Below are 18,420 nucleotides of genomic sequence, written 5' to 3' on the forward strand. Positions count from 1 at the left end.
AAGAGGGGAAAATATCTAAAAAGATAAGACATTGATAGTGATAAGTGATAGTAGGGTTAGGAAATTCCTCAACTCAAGGGGACCTAAGATCCTAGTGTGAGAGCAATACAGTAATTGTTGCCACCTTAGTCCATTGACTAAAGGTCAAAAAGCGAGAGGCAAGGCATCAGCTGATAAGTACTCACCAGGTGGATAGCAAGGGCTCAGTTCAAAAAAAGCCAGATACATATATATAATAGGGTTTTACACAGACTTAGGGTGACACTACAAAAGAGAATTTCAAAGAAGCCATTCAGGTGAGGCTGGTCAATTACTTTTCTTATTTGGCAGTTTGGATAATAGAGAAAGAACCATCAAGTAATTTGGGGAAAAAGTAGTTAGAACATGGTAACTTTGGGGCCTCAGGAGTTGTTAAACATCAGGTTTTAAAGTGAGGTAAACTATGTCATTGATCAGAAAACCTGCTTCTCCCTGGAGAAAGCAAAAATCAGGAATGAGTTTTCCTGTGAAGGTCAGTCAGCTCAGAACTAAAACAACATATGGTCAGTGTCCATAAAAAAGTAACTCCCTTACTAACAAGGAAGCCAGTATAGGATAAAATATACAATGGAATGTCCTGTATCCCATGCTAATGACACATTCGCTTCTAGACGATAAGGCTTACTTGCTTCAATTATTTTGTACCTGGTCATGAAGGTTATCTCATTAATGGACATTGTTTGCTTTGTATCTTACACCCTATAAAAACTGCATTGTAACTTCAATTCAGGTAGCTTTCACTAGGAAAGTCTGCCCTGGCCAGTAGATTAATTTATTAATCGGTAGATTAATAAATAAATATTGGTTCCATTAATTTGTTTTGAGAGCCAAGCCTGTGGTCTCTCAAAGTGCAAGGTCCTTCTGACTAGGTGGAATGGTCAGGTGAATAAGAAATGAGAGATGACTGAGTGCTCAAACCTGTGCTTAGGTGTCATTCAATCGTTCTGCCATGGCACCAGGGTTTGTTTATTTTATAGCTTTAGTGAGTACATGCTTTTCTGGCACACAATCATTTTTCAACATACGTGATCTTCTACAGATAATTCATTCACTATGTTGCTACAACAGAAGGGTTTGTGATGGAGATGAATGACATGGACAGGATAATTTGGAGTATCTCCTGTAATTAGTATCTCCTGACCTGTGGGATGACCAGCTAGGAGAATCATTGTTGCTTTTGATCCGCTTTCATAATCAATCACACTTACTTAGGAGATGGGTAACAAAACATTTCATTTCAAGACAGACCAGAATCAGGAATTTCTTCAATTTCCAAGTTACATTTTTCTTGTATTTCATTAAGACACATTGGCGATGTTGCCTGATTATTATAAGCTTAACAAACCAGCAAAGTGTGTCAGTAACTGTGTTCTAGAGAAGTGATGGATTGAGACTTGTGTGTTTGGCTAGCAGTGGGTATGGGGCCTCTGATTGTACCTCTGCTAAGAAGGAAAAGGGAGAGGTAATAGGTGATGATCTTTGGGTTTTAATTCTGTGAATGTAGTCTTTTTAGGGTAATAATCTGGAAGGATTAAAGTGGGGCATATGTGGGCATATGTGTGTTAACCCTGTAAGTATTTGCTCGTATGTTATTTCTCCTGTACTGGGAAGAGAACAATAATAATAACAATTCCATTAGTAAAGTAGGTTAGAGGGAGAAGTCACACAGAGGGGTTTCAGTGGGTACCTCATCTTTTCTGAAGGCTGCTCTGTAGCTGTCATCATCCCAGACTACGACTCTGTCAGACAGCGGCTCCGTCAGACAGCAGGGGTATGATGGCTTCCCACAAATTTGAACTTCTGGGTGTCCAAATTCGCTTAATGAAGTACCCCACTTCAGTTTGTTCCACTGAGAATGTTTTCTCTGTAGTTTCTCATATCAGAGTATCTTTTGGGCAGGAAATCTCAAGATAGTGGAGGCCTCCTTCAAGATATAATCCAAAGGACTCATTCCATAGTTGAATAAAATATAGCCTGTCTCTACTAACAGAACCTTTTAGCAGTTTCTTTGACCTCTAAAGTTACTTTTTCTGGAGAGAAGATATTTCTTGGAAACTCAGTCTAGCTTCTCCACAGGGTCAAAAGCTACAGAGGTTGAGAAGGATGAGAACTGTGAATTTTAAAACTATTACACCCTAATCAGACCATTCTTTAGAAGATTTGATTTAGCTATTTCCTGATCAATAACAATAGAGATACTTGGAATAACAGAGTCAGGTCTTGGAAACTCTACATTTCTCCTCCCTTCTTAGTTTAACAAGATTTTGAAGGTGCATCAAACTCAAGATTTAATTATCTAAGGAATGGCCTTCAACAGATATATGCAGAAAAAAGGACAGACCTCTGGGCTGTCCTAAGTCAAGCTAAGTCCTCATTGGTACATATGATTTGCAGAAAAGTGATATAAAAACGTCCATATAAGGCACATCACTTACTGTCCCTTCCACTTTCCCTGGAGAGGTGACTCTGGCTGGCAGCATGCTAGGCATTTCGACATCTTGGGAGTAGTGGCAGTTATTTGTCTGGGTTTTGGCAGTGAGTTTTGTTCTTGACCTGATTCAGGTTTAGGCATCTCAGCTGAGCCCCTTTTGGAGTTCAGATTCCTTCCTCCTTCACACTCCAAACTCTTACTTTCTAGATCTTCTAATCTTCCCACCCAGTATCAGCCAGGCGGGGGGAGAAATCCTTCTCCCTTTCCTTTTCCCTTCTTCTTAATCTTCTCCACTATATCAATTAAATCACCATAAAATTTGGGAGCTGACTTGGGTATTTTATTATTTGGGTTTTTCATTAGGATTTTTATAAATAAAATTCTTGGTGACCTAAATTAATTATATATTCAGTCTCATCCATAATTTCACCCTTTACAGAACTGAGAAATGGTCAAAGGATTTGTGTGGCACAGTGTCAGAGGATCTTAAAATAAAAATGGCTATGAAACCCTGAAAAGAGGATGACCAGATTAAGGAACTTTTTTCCCTTAAGAGATACAGACACTTAGGAATATATTAGGAGATACAAAAAGGAAATGGAAGAGAAAGAGAGAAAATACTATGAAGATTGGATTTGGCTCTCCCCTGATTTTAACAATGAAGGTACTTAGCTCTTCCTTGATTGTGAAGATTAAATTGTAATTCCCTGTCTATTTTTAGGTTTTAATCCCCAAAAATGTAAGCACAAAACTTAAAATTGAGTATGGAGATCTACCCATTTTGGATTTTAACCACAAAAAGGTATGAACACCCATTTCATACATTGAATGGGAGGTCTGTGACCCATGTGTGAAAGAGTAGGCAGTCCTGGAGTGGAGCGTCAGCTGTGATTGGTAGATGTAAAAATTTAGGGGAAGTGATGCAAGAGAAAAAGGTCTTTAAAAGTGGAAACAGAGATATACACAGACACACTTGGAGTGAAGAGACATACTTGGAGTGGAGAGACACACTTGGAGTAGAGAGACACTTTCTCTCTCTCTCTCTTCTTTTCTCTTCCTTAATATCTTCCCTCTATTGTAAAATAAATTATCATAAATTCCATTCTGACTTTAGTAATTCATTTTGGGGATTTAGTAATTATTCCCTGATGACTAATTAAATATATTCAGTCCAATCATAAATTTAACAATACAGAATGATTTACAAATTTGCTAAAAACTTAAAGGACCCCAAATTGCTGTTTGGCTTAACTCTGAATTTACTGAAATGTAGATGAGAAAATACTTCTTGGAGAATAATAATTTTACTGAAGTGAAAACTAACAAATGAAAAAGATACATTGCTGATTTAAAATATTTTATTTGTTGTGTTTCAAATATAGATTATCTTATTCAAGAATTTATAACCATTAGACACAGTAAGGATTATGAAACTGAACAAATTAAAATCACAAAGTATCTACTATGTAGAATTATCTACTAGGTACTTATGATCATGTTAGAGGCTATAGCTGAATAATGCTAAATAATTTGTCAAATCAGAGTAAAATTCTTTGGTTAATTTTGGATTTTGGAAGAAATGCAGCAGAGTACAATTGCAGCCATCAAAGACCAATGATTGTGTTCTACCCCACTGGAGAAAACAATAAATTTATAGAAGGCAGGAATTGCTCTGTGTCTTTATATTCTCAGTGCTTACCTCAGAACCTGACACAAAGGAAAATCTTAAGATATATTTATGGAATTAAATTAAAATTACTTGGCAATTTAGTTTGGCAAAGTTTATATTTGTAAAATAAACTTTTAACATTTCAGTATTCTGTTTGTATTTTCTCCCCCCCTCTTTTTGCAAACATTCACAGAATTGCTTTCTAAATGAAAACAAACACACTTAGATTCTCAGTGAACATAGGAGTTGCTGGTTATGAATGTCAAATAGAAAGCAGTTTTGAGAGACTGCATGAGCCTCTCTTGGAAGTAAAAAAAAATTCTGGTGTGCCCTATATTATATTTCTTTAAAAGAACTTAATTCTCAATGCAATACAATAAACATTTACTATGCGCCTATTATATTCAAGGTATTATAATGGAGGCATTTGATTTCTAATACCTAGAAATATTTAATTTAATAAACAGAATTAAATGAGATAATAGATATGAAACCATTTTTTGAGATACAATATTTTATATCATTCTTAGACAAGAAGTCACATGATTCCTGATGTATACCCTAAATAAGGTTACAAGCATATTAATCACTTTAACAAAAAGCAACTGAATTTCCCAACCACAAATTTTTTCCTCTTTTAATTTTGCTAAAATGGAGGAGTATTTAATGGAAGTTAAATATTAAAACAAAAGAGATCATTATATCCTATCATTACACAGTAGAAAGGAGTTGCTCCTGGGTCATTTTTTGTTGGATTGCATTACAGAGCAACACTATTTATAAACTTAAAAATTTGTACATTTTAAAGCATAATTCATTCCCCTGCCTCAGCAAAATATTTCCTGATTGAATTAATCTCGCCCAAATGTATGGGTGTCCTTTGGTTTATCAATTCGATAGAGAACCTCAGCAGGTAGGAAATACCCAAGATACTCCACTGTATCTGGAGTGGTGTCATAATGATAGTGTCCTCCTTCTCCATGATGACTAAAACAGTGTGTATGCTCTAATCGTAAATCAAACCCCTAGAAAGACAAACCACATATTAAAATTTTAATTATAACACATTTTTGTACAGAATATAAAGGCAAAAGATCACAATGCTAATTTTTGTATACTTGAAGGAACCTTTCAATAGAAGACTACTTTAGTTCTTTAATAAAAGAAAGCTGTTTTTTTTTTTTAATTCAACTAGATGGGAAAATCAGTGTAGAAGAGGGCAAATTTTTCTCAGAAAAACCACTGTAAACTTATCTGAAGTGGGTGAATTTGTTCTTACAAAAAGAATAAAAACCACCAGCCAATTCATTATAGAGTGGTTAATGAACATTTTACCAAATGCTAAGAACTTCCTTTCACTAGTGAAATGGACTAGAAGAGCAGATCCAAAGTCTATTTCCATTTTTCTGAGACTTAATTTCTCATCTCTTAAAAGTCTTTAATAATTTCTTCAAAGCTACATTTACATAAATTTAATGACAATATGACCCAAGTTAAAAACTGAAATGTCTTATAAATAAATTCCTGTCATTTATTTTGATACTTCAATAGATCTGTGATTTCATCAAAGGGAATAATCCTTCCAATAGTACCAAATCACAGCCTATCCAATTCATCCAATATAATTCCTGTCCATGTCATCCAATAAATCCTTCACAGAAAGTCCACCTAATGTGTTTGGAGACTTCCTCTAAATCTGCTGACATTGTAAGTGTACAAACAGAACATATAGACTATCCATTAGTTAGTTATATGAAGCTTCATCTTAACTTGATCTTCTAGAATCCTTTTCTAGTCATTCTTTTTCACAGTTCTTTAATATTATCTTTAATGTTGATTCTCTTACATAAATTTTCACTGGTAGTGTGGAGTAGCTTAGTCATGGCTACTACATGTATGTCTTTTGCTCTCTGGGTAACTTTTACCTTTAATTATTTGGAGTCCGTGATCATGTTTCACTTTCATATGGTACCAATGGGTGAATACTGATGTATAAAAGAATAAGCCTTTGATTCAAAGAGAAGCATTAAAAGCCCTATTTAATATTACAAATGAAATCAAGCCCATTCTCCTAATAATCAATTGCGAGTATAGTTTATTACCCATCTTAAAACGATGGAATTGTCCATCCAACTGCATATCAGCCTAGTCAATAAGCAGACTAACTCCATCTACTTAGATTTCCCTGTATGTATATATTAAGAGTGAAGTTTTTTGAATGAAAATGCAGGTGGCTCTGCAATGATTTAATTTAATGCCACCAACAGGCTGTTATTTGAAGACAGAAACATCTGGAGGACCCTCACTATCTATGGGAAATTGCTTCTTGAATTGAACATCATTAGTGATTATGACACTTTTTGATAAGGGTGTCCCTTAGTTTTATGTCTTACTTTATATGAATAAATCAGAGGGCTGAGCAACCTTATCTCTTATTACATCTTCCAAAGAATTCTGTATGCTTTTGACATATACGGGAAAAATACCTTAATAGAAGAAAATTTTTAAAGCACTTTGCTCTACCGAATCCAGTGCATTATATCATCAATGTTCAAGTGAGGTATGATATGTTAAGTACTTTGCAAACCTTAAGACATTATGTAGATGTTAACTATGTTTTAAAAACAGCCAACAATAAGTATAATGTTATTATATTCTTTGCACATCTTATTCAATTATATGACTATAAAGATACAATGTACTATTACATATTATTTGCAAAAGCCAGCTTTGTTCCCTTATCATAACTCATTTCAGCAAGTTTGCCCATTTATATTTGTGCACTGATTTCATCAAGATTTTGTAGACACTAGAACTAAAGCAGGTATAGATGTCAGTAGCTAAGTAGATAAAAGGTAGTAGTTAAGTTTAATAGTAGTAATGTCCATAATCTTTTCCAAGGGTGAGAACCCTTCAATATCATCAGAAATGTGGTGCCTCTAACACAGATATGCTCGCTACATATATATGGTTTAACCTAGAAGTCCCTTTCCAGTTTTATATTCTTTAGTGCCATTTTTTACTTCATCATTAGAAACTCAAATATTAAGTCCAATTTGGTGGTTTCACTCATCAGTGATGTAGAAGACAACTTGTTAAAATAATCCTGGCAGTTTCCCCATTTTTTAACTGTTTGGACTTGGTTTAATTACATCCATTTCTTCTGATTTTTATTCCAATTTGGCATTGATTTTGGTTTTGATCAAATAATTTCATGTTTGGTAAACATAAGAAAGCTGATTTGGAAATAAGTCCAGCATTAGTAACCAGTTGTTACTAGCTTCTTACAATGTGATAAACTTTATTATTTTTTTGGTAATAGTATTTGATGCCATGTCAGTGTGAGTTTTCTATAAAATACACAAGTCTTTGGCTTCTTTTTCTTTTTTAAACTGTTTAGCTAAATAGTCCAACACATTTCTCACTTTTTCCCACTATGGACACTTTTTGAGTATATGTTACTTAATTTGGAGTGTATTATTAAGTTCTTCATAGAGTTTTTCCTCCTCATCTTTTGCAACAAATGTTGGCACATAAGGCACAATAATCTTCATGCTTTTTACAAATGCTCACTATAACACTGTAGTGTTTTTAGATGATCAAGTGTTATGTGAAAAGATTTTTCTTGTTTTTAGACTAATAAAAACCAACTCAGCTAACTCCATTTGCTTTTACAAAGAGAATCTGTGAGTCATTATAACATTAGGCTGCAACTTTCTTGTCTTCTGTTTTCATTTATAGCAAGAATTTCACTATTGGAATAATTCAGTATCTAGTAGTATCTATTCTGGTCTCTGGACAAGAATCTTACATTCAGAATACCACAAGTTAAATTAATGTTCACAGTCTAAGAATTGTGCAATTCTTAGCATCCTCTATCTTTTTCAATTACTTGGTCTTGGCCCTAAAGGAAGGGGGCCACAAAGAACTGAGGATCTCTGCATTTTCTTTGTTTACTTAGTTAAATCCAAAAAGTCATACTCTGATATCTATCATGAGATGGCAGTGACCCCCCCCCCAATTTTTTTTAATTCTTACTTTCTGTATTATAATTGATACTCGAAGATCAGTTCCAACACAGAAAGATGGTAAGGTCTGGACAATCAGGGCTAAGTGATTTGTCCAAGGTCACACAGCTAGGAAGTGTCAGAGGCCAGATTTGGATCCAGGACCTCATGCCTGGCTCTCTATCCACTGAGCAACCTAGCTGCCTCTCTGACCTGGCATTCTCGAAGTATAACCTTTTGGGAGGAATGTATATTTATTATGCAAAATTTAAAGTTAGCATTTTAGGGGCTCTAAGTTTTTTGCAAATTTGTTAAATATCTTGCATTTTCTCTTTCTTTCAAATTGGCTCCTTTTCTGTGCCCTAATATATTTTAAGATCTTCCCATTCTTTTAAAGTGACAAATTATATCTGCTTCCTGAAGAATAGCTTAAATACAAAGAAGCTCATTGGGCTGGACACCAGGTGATAAAATTGTTTGGCCACACAAACCTATGAAGCAAATCACTTGTCACAATTCTGGTTAAATTATATTAAAAAAAAAAAGATAAACTTACCGGGTCTCGAGAAACAAAAACTGGCTGACAAACCAAAGGAGCCTTGATTTCAAAAAAATGCAACCAATTATTCACATCTTCATCAGAGTTCAGTGGGCAAGAAGAAAATTCTGGGGGCTAAAACAAAAGAAGAAGAATATAAACATTCTAAATGTTATTGCTGGTTTCCTAAAGTTTCCCCTATAATCTTCAAAATCATGTTTTTTTCCCTTTACTATTCTATAACTGCAAGGGGTTTAGCCAGTCTGACAGTCAGTCAATAAACATTTATTAAATGCCTACTCTGTACCAGGAATCATGCTAAGTATGGGGAAACACAGAAAAGCTTTGTCCACTGTACCACCTAGTTGAAAAGATAGTTAAGAAGCTCAGTTTAATGGGAAATAAAACATACAAGCACCTATATACAAACAAGTTATATGCAGGATAAATTGGAGATAATCAATAATGGGAAGACACTATAATAAATGTGGGTTTAAAATTAATAATCAATAACTATATATTATATTTTATAAAGTTTTATGAATAATAACTAAAACAAAAGAACTGTCTGACTTCAACCTGATCGCAGGTCCAAGAGAGGAAGAGAGAGGAATTACAGCCCCTTAAATACAATCACACAAAATGTGGGGATGTAGGAAAATGGTCCAAAGGCTCAAAATCTCCATTTATACATTAAGGAGGATTAGGAAAGGCTTCTTATAGGTGAGATTTAAGAGTGAGCCTTGAAGGAAGCCAGAGAAGTCAGAAGGTGGAAATACAGAGGGAAAACAAATTGCCCTATAATATAGCAGAACAAGCACTGGCCCTGTAGTCAGCAAGAACTAGGTTGAAATCCCATTTCAGACACTACTTGTTTGTGTAAACTTGAACAAGCCACTTAATCTGCATGAGTTTCATTTTCTTTATCTGTGAAATGAGGGAGGTGGACGACATGACCTTTGAGGTCCCTTCTAGTTGTAATGCATCAGATGAAGAGGACCTTTCTCATGGTTTTGTGGGCATATTTTGAATAAATGTATGTATTATTATAGTTCATCTTCTGTTATTCTTTCCCACCTCCTAAATTCACCCTTACTTTATTTTATTTTTTAATTTTTTAAAAAATTCTAGGGGGCAGCTGGGTGGTGGATTGAGAGCCAGGCCTAGAGAAGGGAGGTCCTAGGTTCAAATCTGGCCTCAGACACTTCCCAGATGTGTGACCCTGGGCAAGTCACTTGACCCCCATTTCCTAGTCCTTAACACTCTTCTGCCTTAGAGCTAATACACAGTATTGACTCTAAGACAGAAGGTAAGGGTTTAAAAAAAAAAATTCTAACATTCTGTCTTAGAATCAGTACTATGTATTGTTTCCAAGGCAGAAGAATGGTATGGATTAAGTAAAGGTGATTAAGTGACTTGCCCAGGGTCCCATAGCCTGGAAGTGTCTGAGGCTAGATTTGAACTTAGAGCCTCCCATCTCTAAACCTGGCTCTCAATCCACTAAGCCACCTAGCTGTCCCCCTCAATAAGGTTTTTTTTAAGTGATGATTTGGGGCCAGACACTATGCTTAAAACAAGGGATATAAAGAAAAAGTAAAAACAGCAAATGCCTTCACTAAGCTTACTTGCTAGTGTGAAGGAACACAATATATAAAAATCTACTATATTATAGAACCAGTATGTGATCTCAGCTCTACATAGACTCAAGGTTGTCCTTATGATTCTGAATACGACCACAGTGAAATCACTTGTCCTTTCTTGATTTCTAGCTTTCTCATCAATAAAAATGGGGATAACAATGTTTGAACTCCCTACTTAATAGGGTTTTTTGTGATGAAAGTATGCAATGAATAATACTAATAATAGCTAGTATTTTTATTTTGGAGTTTACAAACAATTTTCTATATGTTATATTGTTTGGTGCTCAGAATGACCTATGAAGTAGGGCCTATTAATATCCCCATTTTATCATACTAAGGCTGAGAAAATTTAAATAATTTGTTCAGAGTCAAACAGCTATGAGAGAGGACTTAAATTCACTTTTCCTGAATCCAAGTCCAAAACTTTATCCATTGTATTCCCCCAGCCACTTTAATGCATTACAGAAAAGAGTCCTTGTTAGTCTTTGACTTTTTATCTCTACTGATGAAAGATTACCGGCAAAGCAATCCTTTGTACCTCCTAAACACAAACACTAATAAATTTTGTGCTATAAATTATTAGGCTTTTTTTATGATAATAATCATGTATAAATGGAGATTTTTGAGCCTTTGGACTTCATCTCCCAGAAATCCCTTTGTTTTTCCCAAAACTCCATTTTCCTGAATCCCCATGTTTAATGTGATTGTATTTAAGTGGCTGTAATTCCTCTCTCTTCCTCTCTTGGACCTGCGATCAGGTTGAAGTCAGACAGTTCTTTTGTTTTAGTTATTATTCATAAAACTTTATAAAATATAATATTTAGTTATTGATTATTAATTTTAAAACCCACAATCAGATAATCAACTTTTGGGAAAATGAATCTATTAGTTCACAATGGTAGAATTTATCATTATCATTAATGAAATTTAGAAAATATAAGCTTGGTTGGCGGAGCCTTCCCAAGATTTGTAAAGTAAACATTAGAGAACCTCAAAAGTGTTTTGAATTAGAAAATAAAACAAAACCACAACAATAAAAGGAAGAAAATCTTACCATGATATGAATCTTTACTTTTCCTTTTTGAACAACAAATGTGCCTCCCATCCCTACAGGTTTATCTCCATAATGCTTTTCAAGAGTTTGTCTCATACAAGTCACAAAATTGTACTTTCCAGTTCTTCCTTTGGCTTTTACTTCAATGACCTATATATATATATATATATACACACACATATATATATAGTACATGAATATACACACATTGTCACAAGCTATAAGTTCATAAACAAAATGAAAAATCAAGTTATATTTATGTTAGCTATCTATAGTTGGTCTCAACTATTATAGTTTGACCAGTTTATCTTTAGAAGCAGACATGGTACAAACAAAAACTATTTTCATAGTATATTTATACTATGGTATAATTTCATATATATATACAGCTTAAAAATAAATTATTAGAGGGGGCAGCTGGGTATCTCAGTGGATTGAGAGCCAGGCCTAGAGATGGGAGGTCCTAGGTTCAAATCTGGTCTCAGACACTTCCCAGCTGTGTGACCCTGGGCAAGTCACTTGACCCCCATTGCCTAGCCTTTACCACTCTTCTGCCTTGGAGCCAATACACAGTATTGACTCCAAGACAGAAGGTAAGAGTCTAATAAATAAATAAATAAATAAATAAATAAATAAACAAATAAATAAATAAATAAATTATTAGAATGGTGACAGCATCATAAATGACATGATTATAATCATGAGTATTAGAGAATGAAATATTATGTAGTTTAATATAGTCGAGTGTATACCCAATCTGATTTTTAAAAAATGATATAAAGATATGTCCCATCTGGATTATGTCTCCCACAATATTTGATCTATTTCAAGTTAGTAGTACTATGATACCACTTGGATGAGACTTTGATTGGGGGAAGGGGAGTACAATTAAAGATGGAAGGAGATCACAATGGCCATCAATGGCTTTGCAAACACTACAGCAGTAGAGGCCAAGCTGCAGTCAGAGAAAAAAGAGAAAACAGAGCCAAATAAAGCAGCAGTTATCATGCCTCTTTTTTACAGATGAGGAAACTGAGGCCAATAGAAGTTAAGTAGCTTTATAGCCTTAGAATCCTTATCTCTAAAAAGAGAAGTAAGGGAGCAGCTGGGTGGCTTAGTGGATTGAGAGCCAGGCCTACAGAAGGAAGGTCCTAGGTTCAAATCTGGCCTCAGACACTTCCTAGCTGTGTGACCCTGGGCAAGTCACTTGACTTACCTTCCATTTTAGAATATTGGTTCTAAGGCAGAAGAATATAGAAGAAGAGTGGTAAGGACTAGGCAAGGGGAGGGGGGGGGTCAAGTTACTTGTCTAGGGTCACACAGCTAGAAAATGCCTGAGGCCAGATTTGAACCCAGGATTTTCCATCTCTGCACTAAGCTCTCAATTCACTGAGCCACCTAGCTGTCCCTCCATCAATGTACTTTTGAGCATCTACTACAGAAAGTAGGAGTTGCAAAATGACTGTCCTCTACCATAAAGTTGGGGAGTCAGAGATATGTGTGTGCATACAGAGAATATTTTACTGATTCCCCTTTTGTTATTTATATTATTTAAATGCTTTTGCTACTGGATTGCTGTATCTCTGTATCTATGATATGGTCTAATAGGAAGAGATATTTTTCAGATGAGGATTTAGCCAAGAATTGAAGAGATGGTTACCCCAAATGATCCAAGACATATTGGAATAAGCAGACACTTTGTACTTAAGTGAACCTAAGTGGGATAAGTGAATTCTGACCTAGCTCTAAAATCTCTAGTCCCACATTTCCCCAACTTTTCAAGCTATCTGATATTCTATTCAACTACTACAATGTTGAAGCCTACTTTCTGGATACTGACAGGAAGTGAAGATGGTGGTGACCTTAGTTTTCCTAAGTTTTCTCTATGACACAGTGCTTTGTTACTTCTCCAGTAATACTAGTGAGTGATAATTGGCAAATAAATGAATGGCTATCAAGCTACCAAAAAAAAATAGTAGCTGAATAATACTTTTCTTAGTAGTTTGGTTTGGTTCTAAAGATCTAATTATATCTCTCAAATTAATGTCCTGTTGGCCTTTAGTATCAAAGGAAAAACAGGTGCTGTGCAGCAAGTATAATCCTTATTTTTAAAGTCAAAGACTTCCTCTCTAAATATAGTATTATCCTACAACTCAGGAATATTATGTATTTTATGAGACCTCATTTTTGTAACTTTTCCATTTTCTGGGCACCTTCAAATACTAATGAAAAAGTTTGGAACAATAAAAAGTTAAGTTCAGGGCTTTTTATTAGCAATGAAAATACTGTCCTTTTCTGAGTAGTTACCTTGCCAGGCTGGCCTTCACTAGCAAAGAGATTAGCCAGTAAGGCAAATCCAAAGTCATTGTATTTCCCACTATATTTCTCTAGCAGGTACCCTCCATCTGCAGGGTTAATCTGGGCAAAGTAGCTTCCATTCACAGCAGGCTTGTGATCACTTTCAGTCTGGACAATTGGCATAAACTGAGAAGAATACACAAAAATTTATTATTCAATTCCTGTATTTCTACTGAAGAAAAATGCTTTTATACCAGGACAATGTTGATGCCACTATATTGGAAATATACTGACATAAATAATAACAATAATAGCAGCTTACGTTTATATAGCACATTACAGCTATAAAGACAACACAAATAATTCAATTTGAAGACCCAAAAGGCAGAAAGGCCCTAGCTCAGTGATGGTGAACCTATGAGAGAGAGAACCAGGCCACGCCCTCACCCCCCAGACTGAGTGCCATGCTTGTCTACCCAAAGACCAAGTGCTGCACCCACCCCCCTCACCCCATTCCCATCCCCCCCTTACCCCAGACAGGGGAGGGAGGAAGTGTTCCCATCAGGCTTCTGGGCAGAGGGGTGAGGGAGGTGAGGAATGTCCTGAGGCATATGAACAGGGGGAAAGGAATGGCTTCACCCTGAGTCCCTCTGGCTTTCTAGTAACAAACTCTGGTGGGGAAGGCAGGTGTATTTTAGGTCACAATGCTAAAATTATCCTTTACGTAGAGAGGGTTCTGCATACCCTTTTTGGCACCCATGCCATAGGTTCATCACCACTCAGCTAGCCTATATAATTAATTGAAATATTTAATTTTTAATAAATCATGAAAAGTAGTGTGATAAACTAATGCTAATAAAAATCCTATTTGAATATAGATCAATATTAGGATCTTTAGTGTAAGTAATCCCTTTGTCTTATTACATGTGTAGTTTCCTCTTTTAAAAGTCTATTTCTAGAGCATTTTTATATTTTTTAAGCACAAGGTCAAAATTCTACACTTAGATTTAAAAGAGAAACTTAATAAATCCTTAATATTCATATCTAGAATGGGTTGGGAAAAAAATATACATTAGAGAGAAGCTACCTAAGAATCACAACAAAGCCAAGAAGGGTTGAGAAATATGAGAAATACACACAGTTGATATTAATGTCATAGCAAAAATGTATGAATCTCAATGACAATAAAATGGTTACCATTAATATATCTGTAATGTTTTATAGTAATCAACACTTTACATACATCATCTCATTTGATTTTTTTCCAACATTCCTTTTGGGGGAAGGCTGTAAAAATATCACCCTCCTTTCACAGATGAGGAAATTAAGGTATTGTGATTTCTATACTGTGAATAAATAGCAGAACCAGGACTAGAATTCATGCCCTCAGACTTCAAAATCTAGGTGTTTTTTCTCTAAAATACAACAATGGACAGGATATACTTCTCAGTAGTAAACAAATATTACCCCCTTTGGGAATAGCTTAAAACATTTGTGCCCTATAACATTTCCTAATCCAAAGGTGCTTGGGAGCAAAATGCAAGGAAGGAGGAAGAATTATTTCCAGGCATGAGCAAAGAATCAACTTAAGTTTCTTAAGAATAATTTTTTACAATATGAAAGTAGTAGTCAGAACCTCAGGTACCAAATCAAAACAAGCCCTTGGACTCATTTATAAACATACAGCCTGTGAGTTTCTAAAACTGAAGGCCAGAGACACCTCAATTGTATGACACAACATAGCTATGGAACACTAAACATCTTACAGCTAATTTCACATACACAATGTCATTCTGATGTAGCTTTCTTTGAGGCAGCAGAGATAAAAGCAACCAAAATACTATAGCACCGAGACAAGTTAACATAGGAGAGAACCTCAGCATTGATCCCAAGAGTCTGAAATGGGGCTGCTCCTGCTCCAAGAATAAAAGCCCCAGGAAGATCAATTTGCTTTGCAACAGTATTCATATCATAAACCTAGGAAAAGCACAAATAATAATATTAATTATACTTTTCTTAGAATTCCCAGTTAACTTCCAATCTTTCTTTCCATGACACATCCCATCCCTGTGCTCAATAATCTTGACATGTACAACATTTGTGTATAAATGCAAAATAATCACCTTTTCTCGATTCACAAGAGGCATGAGGTAAGGAACCCCACCTACTTCTGCAATTCTCGGTTTCCCACAGATTCCTGTAAACAGATAGGTTATTTTTTAGAACTAGACCAAACTTATTATTTCTTTCTGTTTATACCAAAGTGTCATTCAATTCAATTCACCAAGCACTTATTATTAAATGCCTCCCACACAACAGTTCTTGTACTAAGTGATGAGGAAAACAAACCCAAATAAAATAATCCCTTTTCTTAAGAAGCTTTCATTCTCTGTGAGGAACAATATATTTAGAGATAAGCAAAAACAAAATTTGTAGAAAAAGACAGGAAACACTACCTATTGGACTTTCTACCTGAGCCTCAGCTTTAAGGGAGAGCAGAATTGCAAAGTGGTGATAAGGAGGGAAAGCATTCCAGGGATGAGGAACAGACTGTGAGAAGGTACAAAGGTTAGAGAGAGTCAGGTACAGTAACTGCAATGTGATACTAATATGATAGAAGAACCCACAGATATGATGAAGACAAAGAAGCAGGGAAAGAATTACCTGAACTAATACAAAGTGAGGTAAACAAAACCAAGAAAACAACATATGCAATGAGAATAACAATGTAAGTAGGAAGAACAACTACCACAAAATTATTGAAACAAAATGTGAAAGTATAAAGAAAATTCTTGGATCCAGAGAAAAAATATGAGCAATATATTACTTAAAGCTCCTTCCCAAAGATTGTGCTCTATAGGTGTGGAACACTGAACATAACATCTGAAAGAAGTGGATTATATCACTTCTAATGCTGGTAAGTTGTAAACAACCCGTCTCTGTCTCAGACTGATAGGTATAAAATTTAAAATTAATGTGCAATAATAAAAATATTATATTTTAAGAGATTTATTAATGATCTTTAGAAATAAAGGCATAAAAAGGTAACAAAATTTAAAAAAAACACATGCCCATGGCTAACCAGCCTGTTCAAAAAACCCGCTTACCACCACCATGGTCACAACAGGAAGCAAAAAGGCCCAGGACTAGCAATCCCACTGCCTAATATCCCCTGTCTCCAGGAAGTATGTAATGACAGGAAGTCAGTGGGCTCCTAGGAAATGTAGTTTTTAGGGTAACATGGGCCCAAAATGGCAGCCTCAGACCTGGGTCTCTCCAATACCGCAATCTGACTTCTGTAATTGTGTATTAAAAGGTTTAATATGATAGAATAACTAAGGATTGAGTATAGAAAGGAGGGACAAGGAAAATCCCTAACACTAATACCTCTATACCTCACCCTCCAAGCTAAGAGATTTGTAGAAGTCTGCCTTCAGTAACTTGCTGCTATCTGCACCCTGACCTCTCTGTCTGTATCCCCCAAATACTAAATCTAGCTATCCTGATTATGGCCACTCCCAAAACAGTCTTTGGAAAAGGCTTTAGAGTTCAGGTTCGATGGAGGAAAAGGGTTGACTGAATGTCAGTCAACCAAGGCCCACAGCCCTCAGTCTACAGGGTTTCCTTGAACAGACAGGTACAAGTCTCTCTTTCTGGCTGGCTTTTCACACAGGTCACGAAAGATATCTTCACTAGTAAAACAGGAACAAAATAGATGGGAATAGATGGAAATTTCATTCTGGAAGCTGGAAAGCTGATCCGAGGGCATCAACTGTCAGATCCAAAGACAGTTCACTCTAATAGGAAGTTCACTGCTCCAGGCTTCAAGTCCTATCTTTATTTTATCCTGAGAATCCTTTTGGAACCCTTTCTTTTGAGTTCCATCCTTGAGTTACCTGATTTTAAACCCCTGTCTCTTGCAATCTTACCCTCTTATTCCTCTCTTCTTATACATCAGATTTGTGCAGTGTGCTGATGGGTTTTATTTGACTTGTTTTTTATGATTCTCTGGGATGGAGATTAATAATCTAGGCATTATAAAATCAGAAGATATTAAAATCTAATTTTTTTAAAAAGTCATATAACAGCAAAGACAGTTTGTCTTGCCAATCCTTTATCCACAGTATATTTCACATTCACTCCTCTCAACTCAGTCACAAGGCTAATCCAGGCCATCATTTCCCCTCACCTGAATTATTTTAGTAACCTCCTGTTTCTTTGCACCTAGTTTCTTCCCCTCACAATCAATCCTTCCCACAACTTCCCAATTGACCATGTCATTCCCCTGCTCAAGAAGCTACAGCAGCAACTTCTCACTGCCTGTGTTTCAACTTCTAGTTGTATTTCTAGTGCTTAGTACCATGCCTGGCACACAACAGCACTTATTAAATGTTTGTTAAATGAATAAATAAGTTAAATGCCTTACAAGATCACAGAGGTCCATAGACATGCATAGCTATTTTTGATGACACATGGCCACATGTGGGCTCAGCATGCCTCAGGGCCTAGAAGCCCTGTGCCCCCAGCCATGGCTGTGGCCATGCCCTGGCCTGGGGTGGGGAGACTGCTCCACAAGCTGGCCATGGGGGCGGGGAGGGGGGAGGATAGTGGTGGGTGATGTGTACCAGGCAGCTGGGACAGTGGGGCTCTCTTGGGGGTGCTGAATGAGTGTGCCTAGGCAGGCAGGCTGGCGGCTGGCAGCCAATTCCCTCAAGGCACCCCTGGGCCAGTCAACTGGGGAGGA

The 18,420-nt window shown here is 36.0% G+C and overlaps 1 protein-coding gene across 2 annotated transcripts in view; it reads right to left on the reverse strand.

The window, feature by feature from the left end:
• Positions 1 to 3,810: 3,810 nt before the first annotated feature.
• C4H11orf54 (chromosome 4 C11orf54 homolog) overlaps positions 3,811 to 18,420 on the reverse strand; it is a 36,777-nt gene continuing 22,167 nt past the window's right edge. For both annotated transcript variants that reach the window (XM_007495007.3, XM_056794507.1), the window contains exons 4-9: positions 15,800 to 15,873; positions 15,552 to 15,653; positions 13,686 to 13,862; positions 11,379 to 11,528; positions 8,703 to 8,819; positions 3,811 to 5,164 (exon numbers count right to left, since the gene is read on the reverse strand). In XM_007495007.3, the coding sequence (XP_007495069.1) occupies positions 4,991 to 5,164; positions 8,703 to 8,819; positions 11,379 to 11,528; positions 13,686 to 13,862; positions 15,552 to 15,653; positions 15,800 to 15,873 (794 nt within the window). In that variant the 3' untranslated portion in view covers positions 3,811 to 4,990. The remainder of the gene's footprint in view (positions 5,165 to 8,702; positions 8,820 to 11,378; positions 11,529 to 13,685; positions 13,863 to 15,551; positions 15,654 to 15,799; positions 15,874 to 18,420) is intronic.

Source organism: Monodelphis domestica, chromosome 4, assembly GCF_027887165.1.
Source record: "Monodelphis domestica isolate mMonDom1 chromosome 4, mMonDom1.pri, whole genome shotgun sequence".
NCBI classification, from domain to species: domain Eukaryota; kingdom Metazoa; phylum Chordata; class Mammalia; order Didelphimorphia; family Didelphidae; genus Monodelphis; species Monodelphis domestica.